At 37.5% G+C, this 13,512-nt stretch overlaps 1 protein-coding gene across 1 annotated transcript; it reads right to left on the bottom strand.

Annotated features, from left to right (window-relative positions):
- Nucleotides 1-4,377: 4,377 nt before the first annotated feature.
- On the bottom strand, nucleotides 4,378-12,598 carry LOC101599746 (vomeronasal type-2 receptor 116-like). Its single transcript, XM_045141404.1, has 5 exons — nucleotides 12,344-12,598; nucleotides 11,146-11,949; nucleotides 9,915-10,142; nucleotides 9,449-9,572; nucleotides 4,378-5,282 (listed from the first exon to the last, which is right to left on the bottom strand). Exons 1-5 carry the CDS (start codon nucleotides 12,596-12,598, stop codon nucleotides 4,378-4,380), a joined length of 2,316 nt encoding a protein of 771 aa, XP_044997339.1.
- Nucleotides 12,599-13,512: the final 914 nt, after the last annotated feature.

Below are 13,512 nucleotides of genomic sequence, written 5' to 3'. Positions count from 1 at the left end.
TTATGGAGGATCTTGGTCTCTCTAGCTACTCTGTTGTGTCTAAGAATAACCTATACTCCTTCACTTTTTAGAAGAAGAGTGTATTTTGCTTAAATCCCTTCCTAGGTTGGTTTGGTGTGGCTCCTGTGCCATCATCTTACCTGGGAGTTGCTTGACAAGTTTTATCTTACATATGTATAACAAGGAGTATCATGCATTTATTCATGTCTATGTGCAAAACAAATTCATGGAATTTTCATCTATATTTATAAAAAATCATAAGGTTAACAGCTAAATGTAATCCATATTTTATAATATTATATTCAAAATTTTATATAGATGTATATTTCACAATACTCAATATTTTCATATTTTGTGTATTTTGGAAGGCTATATGTTCTAATTATAATTTTTCATAAAATGAATGATGGTATTGAACTCCAGCCATCAATCAATACTGTAGGATTCTCAATATTCACATGTGAAAAAAGTTCTGAAATTCAAATGCATAACATATGAGTGCTATTTAAACCCGAAAGATACTATACTAACTCATGATTTGTTCAAAACCTGTTATATCCATCCATTATGCATCACCTAGACCTGCTTTAACAATCTAGCAGTGGAGTGTCACAGCAGCCACAGAGACCATGTGATCTCAAAGGTGAAATGATCTACTTTCTGGCCCATTACAAGTAAATATTATATACTTTATTTACTCTAAAAGTTGCAAGTTGCTGCCAGCAATAAAGTAAATCATTTTCATACTTACCTAATTAAATAAGAACCAGAGTTTAAAAAGTTTAAATCCTAAAAAGTTCATTTTCTAAAGTGAAGTTTTTTTATTTGTTGGCCTAGCATTATCATATCCCTGTTTGTGGAGGAAAGGTCTGGCAGTTTAATTGCTTTGAGTGTGCAGTGCCTAAAATGAAACACTTTGGAAAGTGGTGAATGTAGTTTAGGCATCTGAAATGTGCACTCAGTCCTAAAAAGATGAAAAGAATTGTGTTGTGTGTAGTTGGGCTAATTTTAGAAGAATAAATATACTATTGCATACTTAGTGTACAGAGGCATGTGGTACACTGTTTACTTTTACATATAATCTATGAATCTTTTCTTTCTATTTCACCCTCGTTTGCTGCATGTTGTCTCTAATCTTACTCATAAAGGAGAAGCATCCTACCATAAATGTGTACAGTGTTTAAAGAAGCAATGGATAAATGCTTGAATCTTTTATATTATTTTTGCAGGAGTGAGATAGAACTCTGGGTTTCACATGAACTAAAACAATCAAAAATAAAACTGCTCTGCTGGTTGTTTGGCTCCGGGCTTGCGGCTGCTCCAGGTTCTCCTCCTGGTGAACCACATCTAGTGGACCGGTTGGCCAGGCCCCAAAAGCCTGGACCATATTGGCTCCTATGACCACTGGTGATGGATTGCAATGAATGACAGTGAGCCTACAGAATCCTTTCTACTCTCTGTAAAAAGTTTTATGACATGAATGTTTTAATGTTAAGAGAGTTCAAAAGGTATCTGGAAATGTTTTTCCAACAGATAAGATGACAAGATTTGATGGCACAGCTGTCTGCTCTGCTGTGCTTTCCCAGTCATGAAGATGCTCCCCAACACAATTGTAAACTTTCTTTCCTCAAGCTTCTTCTGGTCAAGTATTTTGTCCGAGCAATGAGAAGGACATTGAGAAAGAAAAAAGAAGGAAGAGAAGGAAGGAAGGAAAAAAGAAGGAAGAGAAGGTGGAAGAATGAAAGAAAAAAGGAAGGAAGGAGGAAGAATGAAAAAAAGGAAGGAAGGAAGAAGGAAAAGAAGAAAGAATGAATGAATGAAAGAAAAGAAAAGAAAGAAAGCAGGAAAGAAAGAAGGGAAAAGAGAATGAAATAACATAGGAAAATGGGTGTGCCAGGGCTTCTAGCTGCTTCAAACAAACTCCAGGCGAATGTGCCATTTTGTCTATCTGGCCTTATGTGGGTACTAATGAATGGAAACTGGGTCATTAGGCTTTATAGGCAAGTGCTTTCACTGCTGAGCAATCTCTCCAGCCCCCATTTGTGATTTCAATCATATATTTATGTATCAACACTGAGTTAAATCCCAACCACTTCAAAGAATCTCCTGTTAATCTCAGGTGGTAATGGGCATCCCTATTGTTTCTCAAAACTCTTTATATTTTGTGTTGTGAACCTTAAGGAGGGGAAACATAAGGAACAAAAAGACATGAGTTGGAGCCAGGAACTACTTTCTGCATCTTTTAAAACCTAGCAGTGAAGAAATCATTTTGTATTTTTTGAAGGTCAAATACAAGTGTTTGGTAATCCATACAGAAAATGTGGCAGTTTTAATTATAATAGTACACTGAGTTTTAAAAATTACCATATTGCAGAATTACCGTTGTTTGATATTGAAAGTTTGATCCTTAATTAGGATCTTTGTCATGCATTATTAAGTTATACCTGGAGTACAGCCAACAAATTCATCAAGTATACCTCAGTAAGATCATACATATATATATATATATATATATATATATATATATATATATATATATATATATATATATATGGTCTGTGTCTGTGTTGGAAATGTAAGAAAGGGTAAAACTTCACTATAATATTCATGTAGGATTTATAATTACCTAACATGCCATTATAATTTAATATGTGGCTGAAAAATTTAAGATGTTTCAGTAATTTAGACTAATAAATTCTGCTGATATGAATTATAAAAAAATAAAAAGTAAAAATAAAACTGCTGATGAGCTGTTCTCTTGGGCACTACTATTTATACTTCTCTACATATTATATTCAACATAACACTGTCCAGATAGATGTTCAGGCTTGATACCAGTTCATGTTCCATGGGCACAAATTCTGATATATTGACTTAGGAAAGACAATGAATATTCAACAAAAAGATGATATAGTAAATAATCATTTTAGTTTTTACCAGAATTTAATATTAATGCCAAGACTTATCACTTCCTCTTAGACTATTTCTCATGCCTGGCTTTCTTTCATATGGACAACATTTTCACTCTCACAGAAGTTTTTCTAACATTCTTGTGTATATTCTCCATAACAACCCATCAAATAAATGGCGCTTTAAATCATTTATACTAGTTTCAACTTTTCAGATGGCAAACTCTCTGCTCCTGTGCATGGATAAATATCTTCCCTCACATTTGTGTTCTGTTTCATGTTACTTTGTGTAGGAAGCTAAGAGTTTCAGATCAAAATATCCAAATGGAATTTCAAAATTTTTAGGCATAGTAACTTGGATGCTGTCTCACAATAAATGTCAGTAAAATGGAGAGTGGTGTGTTTAAGGATAGAAAAGAAGGTATAAAGCTAACCTAACTCCAAGAAAGGGGCAATAAATGAAGATATACTAGGAACCAGTTGTTAATTATACTTCTTCATACCTTCAACCTTGTGATGTTTGTCCCCAACAGTTTAATCCTTGAGAAAATATGAGATCTGGGTAGTAACTTATACTCATCAGATGGTATACTATTTCCAATGATGCAAAATTTTTTTTAGTAATTACTATTTTATGTTTAAATAAGAACCAAAAGAGTTTATTTCATTAGAGTTTTCATAAATTCCCAAGTTTTCATGATCGACAAGCCACTAAATTACAAATGTGATAAGTAACATTATATTGGTGGCAACTTTATTCTCGACTGTGTCAGATTCTGAATGCCACACCTTTCTTTAACATAATAGACAAAGACCTTCCATGGTCCACATAGTCTTGCTTGTATATATCATTTTTAAGTTATCCAGTAGATTCCACACACTTTAATAACCCTAAGGTATATTGAGACCAGGTTAACATAAGGCCTTTATTCTTCAAAAGGAAACTATTCTATGTCCTAAACATACCCTCACTGTATCTCTGAATATTCTTTGAACACTCAAATACAAGCATTTCAGACATTCTCAAAGACATTCGCTCTATCCAGCAAACTGCAGCAGGTTTTTGAAGGATTGTGAAAGAGGAATCAGATACATATCAAGTTTTCAAGACAAATAGAAACAAACTACACAGTACATTAGCAGTGTTTAGTACTAAGTGTCTTTATTTATGAATTTGAGAGAAATGTGAGAAAATGTTTTTTCTTGCTACTGCAAATAATCTCCAGAGGCATATGCCACTTTTTGAAATTGTCTTTGAGTAGATGCTGGAAAAAGAAAGCTGGCCTGAAGGCTGCACATGAACACTCATCAACAACATTAGAGAACTAATAAGACTTATACACATAAACAAATATGTTGCCATTTTTTAAATATTTAGTGCTTACACTAGTGCAAGTATTTCTATAGCTTATATGAGTTAATTTTAATTTCAACAGGTTATATGAGTTAAAATTTAAAAACTAATTGGTTAGACAATATGCTTTTTCTTTATTATCTTTAGAGTATTTTTACTGGGTCTTAACAAAATTATGTAACACTTGGGGAAAAAGATGCAACCGAGCAACCCTGCACTGGAGGCCAAGATAGCAAAGACCTCCACTATCACCACGACCTTTCCCTTGGTGCTGTGGTAGACAGGGAGGAAGGTGACCCACACACTGCAGAACACCAGCATGCTGAAGGTCAGGAACTTGGCTTCATTGAATGCATCAGGCAGGTTTCTAGCCAGGAAAGATACAGTGAAGCTCCCTATAGCCAAGGAACCCAGGTATCCCAGGACACAGAAGAAGGCAGTGTCTGAGCCTTTGTTGCACACAATGATGACATGGTCATGTTCCAAATGTGGATCAGTGTCAACAAATGGAGGGTATGTTCCCAGCCAGATTCCACAAAGAACAAGTTGGATCAAGGTACAGATGGGAATGATGAAGTTAGGTGCTCCTGATACCAGGAGCCCCCTCATCTTTTTTCCAGGAGCAGTAACCCTGAAGGCCAGAACCACAGTAATTGTTTTGGTCAAGACAGTGGACACAGCCACAGTGAACAGAACTGCAAATGAGAGCTCTTGGAGAATGCAATTGGTGTTGTTGGGATGTCCAATGAAGAGTAATGGACAGAGAAAACAGAACTTGAGTGCAATAAGCAGGATGTAGCTGTTTGTACGATTATTGGCCTTCACAATCGGTGTGTCTTGGTGCTTCACAAAAACCCCAAGAATAAGAGCAGTGAGTGCAGAGAAGCACAGAGCTAAGCAAGCCAGAGCCATCCCCATGGGGTCTTCATAAGCCAGAAAGGCCACAGATTTTTGGAGACAGTGAGTTTTCTGCATGCTGGCATACTGAGTGACTGGGCACTTCACACATTGATCCACGTCTGGCAGAAAACACAAAGCATCATCAGATTATTGGCAGTGTTTCCTTCTTAGTCACAGCATGCTGCAAAAAGAGTCTCACAGGCTGTGGTGGTTTGATTCAGGTGTCCCCCATAAACTTAGGTGTTGTGAATGCTAGCTCCCCAGCTGACGGATATTTGGGAATCAATGCCTCCTGGAGGGAGTGTATTATTGGGGGTGGGCTTATGGGCTTTATAGCCAGTTTCCCCATGCCAGTGTTTGGCACACCCTCCTGTTGCTGTAGTCCACCTTATGTTGGCCAGGGGGTGATGTCCACCCTCTGCTCATGCCATCGTTTTCCCCTGCCATCGTGGAGCTTCCCCTCAAGCCTGTAAGCCAAATAAACCTCTTTTTCCCAGAAGCTACTCTTGGTTGGGTGATTTCTACCAGCAATGCGAACTGGACTGCAACAGTAAAGTGGTACCGAGGAGTGGGATTGCTGCTAGACACCTGACTGTGGCTTTGGCCTTTTGGAGCTGGTTTTCAAGAGGAATGTGGAAGGAGTTGAAACCTTGGCCTAAGAGATGCCTTGCAGTGCTGTAAGTACAGCTTGATGGTCTATCCCGGTCAGAGCTGAAAGACCTGAAGGCAGTAAGAACTATGGACTATGAGTTTTGGCTTATGAGGGTGTGAAAGAGCTTTGCCTGGACTGGGCTAGCAGTCTGTGTGAGAAGCTTGCTCTTGTGCCCATGTCCTGAGAAGTTGTGCAGGATTGATTTGCATAGAAATGAACTGGTGTGTGCAGAGGGATATGGCACAGAAAGAAAAATCTTTGGGTGAACTACTGCCAATTCAGCTGCAACTGAGAGTTTACAACCTATGAGACTGGGCTAGCTGACCTGTGCTGGGGCAACAGAAAGAATGTTAACTCTTTTGAAGGGCCCTGAGTGCTCAAGGAGTGTCCTGTTCTTCAAAGTCTGCTTTATTCCCCCCTGGATTAACAAATTGGCACCCTACCTGGTATCGTGGAGTATAAGAAATGCTGGAAAGAGGGTCATTGAGTTTGCAACACGGTCTTGTGCTTTGGAAATGGCCATGGGCAGTGTGAAGCGGGTTTGCTGGTTGCCTGCATAGAGACCCCATGGGGCCATGAGGATGAACCGTGGCTTGCAGTGGAGACCCAGTGGAGATGCCGGGACCATGAGATGGCTGCCGAGGAGCTGCCGGCCCTGATGAAGTTTCCCAGGACTGTGAGTAGCCTAGCTGGAGGGGCGGAATTGGAATGCCAGAGACTTGTTGCTGGTTAGAATTATCGGACTTGAAGATTTGTCACTGGTTTGAGTTGCTGGACTTGAAGCTACAGAGTTTGATGTTTGCCCTGGTTGTTTTAAATCTTGTATTGGTTGAATGTTTCTTTGCTATGCCCAATGCCATCTTTTGCAGTGTGAATATTTATTCTGTGTCATTATGGGTTTTTTGAGGTTATTTTTTGGTATTATGGCTCAGTTAAAAGATCTTGGATTATGGGGATGTATGAACATCATTGAGATTGATAAAAACTATGGGGACTTTTAAAGTCAAACTGAATGCATTGTAGTTTACACCATGTATGGATATCAGTTTATGGGGGCCAGGGGTGGAATGTGGTGGTTTGATTCAGGTGTCCCCCATAAACTTAGGTGTTGTGAATGCTAGCTCCCCAGCTGATGGATATTTGGGAATTAATGCCTCCTGGAGGGAGTGTATTATTGGGGGTGGGCTTATGGGCTTTATAGCCAGTTTCCCCATGCCAGTGTTTGGCACACCCTCCTGTTGCTGTGGTCCACCTTCTGTTGGCCAGGGGGTGATGTCCACCCTCTGCTCATGCCATCATTTTCCCCTGCCATCGGGAAGCTTCCCCTTGAGCCTGTAAGCCAAAATAAACCTCTTTTTCCCAGAAGCTACTCTTGGTTGGGTGATTTCTGCCAGCAATGTGAACCAGACTGCAACACAGGCGAACTGTACTTGTATTAGTTTGTTATTGACAATTAAGGTAGCTCTATAGCCAAAACATCAGTAAACAAAGGCCATCATGTTGTAGTGAGATAATCAAAGATTTTCAAAATATATTTTTATTAATTTGTTTATAAGCAGAGGGAGATCGAGAGATATAGAAAGAGTGGGTCCTCTGAAATTCTAGCCCTGAAAAGAACCAGATACATGCACGATTTTGTCCATAAGTCTTTCTCCGTGCAATTCAGAATGGAACTGCCATGGTGAGGTTAGCACACCTGTGCCTTAACTGCTGAACCATCTCCTTACCCTAAGAAAGTTGTATTTTATTCACTTCACTTACCTAATACACTTGCCTGATCCACTGTTTTTCTTTTTTTTTCCATTTTTTTTCTTAAAAGAATAAAATAATTTTGTAGTAGTGTACAAGAATTTTTTTTCTCTTTTTTCATTTAAAATTTTTTTTGTTTATTTTATTTATTTATTTGAAAGTGACAGACAGAGAGAGAAATAGGCAGATATATATATAGAGAGAATGGGCACACCAGGGCCTCCAGCAACTACAAACGAACTCCAGACGCGTGCGCCCCCTTGTGCATCTGGCTAACGTGGGTCCTGGGGAATCTAGCCTTAAACCTGGGTCCTTAGGCTTCATAGGCAAGTGCTTAACAGCTAAGCCATCTCTCCAGCCCTACAAGAATTTTATAATAACATTGCTCATATGAGGTATTTATTTTTATTTCTCCTACAGGAGAGGTGGCTTATCAATTAAGATGCTCACTTGCAAAGCCAATGACCAATGCTTGATTCCACACGTCCCTCATAAGTCAGATTCACAAGGTGACACATGAGTCAGTCACGCATGTGCACAAGGTGGCACCTGTGTCTGGGATCTGACTGCAGTGGCCAGAGACCTTTGCAACCCAACTGAGGTTTTAGTATTCATATCATTTTTAAAATACCTTTGGTCATATTTATTGCAGCCTTTAGGTTCTACTATAATATACCACCCCCATTGTCTTGCTTTCTTACATGTGAAATAGAGGACAAGATGAAATAGAAACTATTTTTCCATTGTGTGCTCAACCTAGAAGGCTGGACAGCTCAGAGATACATATTTCTATTTATTCTTATTTTTAACCTCTGAACATTTCCTATTATGTCCTTAAATCCTTCAATGTACATCTGAAACAATGCTCCTGATATGTTAATCAGAATACTTATGTTTCTTGATAAAGGATTTTAATGTCTGTGATATGCTATGTTCTAAAGTCTTAACATTAACTTCTTTCTGAATTATTTCATAGACACTCAGGATATATTGCATTTAAATTGAAAGTGTTTGCAAAATTAAATGTCTCTAAAGCCAAGAAAGAGGTGAGGTGGAGAGATGGATTACTGTTTAAGTACTTGCCTTCAAAGACTAAGGACCCAGGTTTGAATCTTCAGGGCCCATGTGAACCATATGCACATGGTGGGCACGTGCATCTGAAGTTTGCTTTTAGTAAATAGAGGCTCTGACATTCTCATTCTCATTCTCTCTCTCCCTACCTCTATAGTGAATCAATCAATAAATAAAATAAATCTTTAAAGCCAGAAAAATGACATCTCTGAGTATTTATTATCCATCAGCTATGTCTTGGGTGTGGAAGACTCCTTCTTATTCACTTCATTTTGTGTATATTCAAAGAAGATTATATGTATGTGTGACATGTCTTGATAGTAATAATATATTTATCAACTTTGGATCTTAAACAGTGAGTTTTAATATATTTTATATTCATTTATTTATTTGAGAGAGAGAAAGAAAGAGAGAGAGAATTTGTGTGCCAGAGCCTGCAGCCACTGGAAATAAATTCCTGATGTGTGTGCCCCCTTGTGCATGTGGCTTACATGGCTCCTGGAGAATAGAGCCAGGATCATTTAGCTTTGCAAGTAAGCACCTTAACCGCTAACCCATCTCTCCAGTCCTCAAACAGTGTTTATTATGTGGGACAGCTAGTATGTACAATGGATCTAGGTACTAAAAATGTGGTTCAAGGAGTAAAATGAGTGTTTTTTTATAGTCACAAATATTTATCATTTCAACAAAATGATTACATTAAACAAGGAAGATATATTGTCTGTTTCTTCATGACCCTCAAGGCCCCTGAAAGTTCCCACTATGGGTAGAGAAAACAGTCAAAGTGAAGAAAGACTCTAAATATCAACTTACCCGTTGTGTTAGAAATCTCATTTTCTGGGCAGGGGAAACAATCAAAACAGCAGGCTGCCTTTCCCTCTTGTCGGAACTTCCTGAAACCAGGCCTGCAAGTCTCACTGCACGCAGAGGAAGGAAACTGAGGAAAACCATAAGTGTAGTTGTAAAAGTTAGCAATAGTATATACTCCATTCCTAACTACATGCTAAATCAATCTCAATTATTAAACTTTTATCCACACCTACAATAAAACTGAAGTGTCACACTCCAGTCAGTACACTGTACGTTGTCATACCTGTGAAGATGATGATGAAATAAATTGTCATGTCCGAATATTTTCCAAAAGATGGGAATAAAATCTAGGACACTGGAAAGAGAATCCTAAACAACATGTTGCACTTGACCAAATCATAAGGGGCACACATGGCCCCACAGGATTTTACCTGTTTATGTCTAACGCATTACAATTAGGTAAACATACCTGCCTACCATCTGTGGCCCACTCCATTGCCTCATCAGACAAAGACAATTGTTGACCAAGGGAACCATATGAAGAAAACTGTCCTATTTTCACCTTTATTCCAAGACCTTGTGGAAAATTTGAAATGTGGAAAATATCATAGTCTGCTTCATATTTTGTTTTCTCATTAATAGTCACTAGGTCTCCAATGGGGTTAATAAATTGCACATTCTTCAGTCTGTGGTAAAACTAGGAGAAATGTATCATTTTCCAATTACGTACATACTCAAATAAACATAGTGACATGAGTAAATACCTTTGTTTTTACAACCCTTCCCTGAGAATGAAACTTTATTGCATGTATCCAATAGTGTGAAATAGATGAATTTGCACAGACAAATTAAATATTACTATACTTTTATAGTTTCTTTTTAGAGAAGCTACTAAAATTGATCACCAAATATTAGGTAAGCCTTTTGAGATAAGTGTAAGACTCATTACATTTGTAGACATCACAAGAACATTAAACCATTCAGGTCTTCAATTATAACAGAGATACAGAATTATATTAACAACTCATGTGACTTCTCAGCCAATTCACCAAGATACTTTGGAATGGAAAAAGCAAGCTCACATATGGGTTTCAAGCACTTTATGATTAAAAAATAAACTATTTGGTATAATATGTGGATCATGTGTCATATAAAATATAGATCACTGAAAATTGATGACGGTAATTTCAGTATCTTTTTCATGTGTACACACAGTGATGGCTTGTCATGGTTGTCTACTTGACCGGAGTTAGAATCACCAAGGAAATAAATCTGTGGTCATGTCTCAACGGAATTTTTAGTTTGGAAACTAAACTTGGAAAGCTCACACTGAATGCAGATGACACGATTTTATGGGACAAGGTTTCTAATCTAGGAAAGCTAGATGACCACATGTACTCAACACTCTTGCTTGCAGAGTGTAGATGCCATGGACACAGTTTCTTTCATGCCACTTTTACCATGTTGTCATGATCAGGATGGACTAGAGTCTTGAACTGTGAAGTAGAATGAAACCATTCTCAGCTAAGTTGTTTTGGTCAAGTATTTTCCCAAAAAATAGTAACTAACAAATTCAGTCCATACTCACTTCCTAGGGAATGAAAACAGTGTACAAACATCCAAAATCAAGAGTATTCCCAGCCTCAGGGTTCAAACATGCACATTACCACTTAGAAGGTAACATTGATGACACTACATACCTGTGAACAGTCAGGTCTGCATAGACTGATTATTGGGTGAAGATCTACCTGTTCATAATACATTTCATGGTAGGCATGTGCATAAGCATACACAGCATTGTATAGATTGTAATTCTCATCATTCATGGCTATGTCAAATCCTTGACTTGCATACCATTCTAATGAAGTGTTGGGTGAACATTTGCTCTTTGTTCTACATTTAGATTCAATCACCAGACAATCAAAGTACATCCATTCTGATCTCATAACAGAAAAGTCTATTGAGTATTGGGAAGTGTTCATTGTCTGAATAAATTTTTTAAAATTAGGGATCTCGTGATGGTGTTTAGAAAATGTAAAAGCATCATAGAATGAGTCAAGAATGTAGTCTCTCCCTGTTTTTGCAATGACATCCCACTGTGATGTGGTGACCCAGATCCTACGGATGCCTAAATATACCCATCTTCTAAAGCTCACTTCCAGTGTAGAATTCATTTCACCATAAATTATCACAACATTTGCCAATGATGTCATAATTTGCTTATAATATTTTTCAGCCTTTGTATTGTATAACTTTATGTTTACTGTGATCACATTCAAAAAGGCTAAACAGATTTCATTTCCTTGTATCTTTTCTCTGAAATCTGAGAGAAACTGAATACCTTGGTCATCATCAGAGATAACCAGCCCCAACCAGGTCCAGTTGAAATGAAGCATTAAGGAGACTATGGCAAAAGGCAACCTTGTTTCCTTGGGGGCAATCTGATACAGATAAGGGTACAGAAAATGGTCACTCAGAACAGGATGAAATTGGCCATAGTGAATCTAAAGGACACACAACATAGAAATGAATGTGATGAAAAATACTAGAAGAAAACTAAATCTAAGATCTCAGTTGTATTAATCACCAATTGGGAAGAATGTTGGGAAGGATGATGGCTCAAATAATTATTTTTAGTAGTTCTCTACCCATAAGAGTCTTGAAAAGTACTGAACAGTTTACAGGTTGTAGGAAATCCCATTGTATGTCTACATAGTTCTTATTATCAGTTTTTAAAAAAGTAAGTTCTGATAATCCAACAAATTACTGGTTATTATCTCTATGAACTGTACCTGACAATACATGGATAAACCAAGTATCTATTGGAAATATTCCTAAGCATATGAGAATGGTAATAAAGGAGACAAGATTTCAATGTTATATATCACAGTGTCTCACCTGTCCTATAGTAAAGATTGACAGCAATGTCCCAATTTTGCTACTTGTTGCCCATGATGGTCCTGTAAATAATACAATACAATGAATTGTTTCACAGCTATAATTAGGAACACTGATCTCTTTGAATTCTGTGGATGTTATATAAGAGATCATATCCCATGAATCATCACACTTGGAGGGACTGAAGTTAAAATTAAGAGACTTGTTGGGTATAAGTTTTGGATTTCTGTTGATCTCTTCAGTGACAAAAATCATTGTCAGAATATATTGATATTTTTTGACTGGTACACTGAAAAGAAACACCATAATCATGATGCATGAAATTTCAAACAGGATAATCGTCAAAACAATTAGAGTGGACATATAGTACATGCAATAAGTATGCTTTTTCCTGAATGTAATCATTTACCTTTATGTGAGGATATGAACCAGTGGGGCATAGGGATCAACTAGGGTTTTTTTTGGTAATTATTCATTGAAAGGCAAGTAATAAATGTATGTATGTTGTAAATAAATACAGAGGTGGTTTCATCTAAAACAAATGAGAATCTGGTAAAAAGACTATATAGTTCATACATTAATTTGAAAAAGATCTATACCAGACAGAAAATCTGTTCATATTGATGTTAGAAGTCTCATATTTAAGAAATGAAAAATAAATGCAGTGGTGATCTACATTATGGTATGTTGCTTTGTATATGTGGGGACTAGTCCTCTTCAGGGTTTTGGAAGACAACATTGTGTGTGTGTAAGTGGGCACATGCTTGTTTCAGTGTGTACACCATAAAACAGTCAGATGGTTTTCTGTGTTACTTTACATGCCATTATTCGTTTTTGGTATTTATTTTGAGGTTGGTTCTGACTCTTTCCACACGTGACTTGGAATTCACTATGTACTCTTAAGGTCAACTCAAACTCGTGGTGCTGCTCCTATCTCTGCCTCCTCAGTGCTGAGATGCACCACATGCCTGTCTTCTTGTATTTACATTTGTTGAAAAATCACCTATTTTGATGGGCTTGCCTTTATATGTCATTCAATGTTTCCATCATGAGCTCTCTGGACCCTTTCTTCATTCTGTATATTGGTAGTTTTTACTCTAACATGAGTCTGGGTAGTTTCTTTAGGGGTCCTGTCTGTTTCTTGTTTTCTATGCCTACTGTAACTGGAT

The sequence above is a fragment of the Jaculus jaculus genome, unplaced genomic scaffold (assembly GCF_020740685.1).
Source record: "Jaculus jaculus isolate mJacJac1 unplaced genomic scaffold, mJacJac1.mat.Y.cur u25, whole genome shotgun sequence".
Lineage (NCBI taxonomy): Eukaryota > Metazoa > Chordata > Mammalia > Rodentia > Dipodidae > Jaculus > Jaculus jaculus.
The sequence above is the reverse complement of the archived record's forward strand: the minus strand, read 5'-3'. Positions and strand labels throughout refer to the sequence as shown.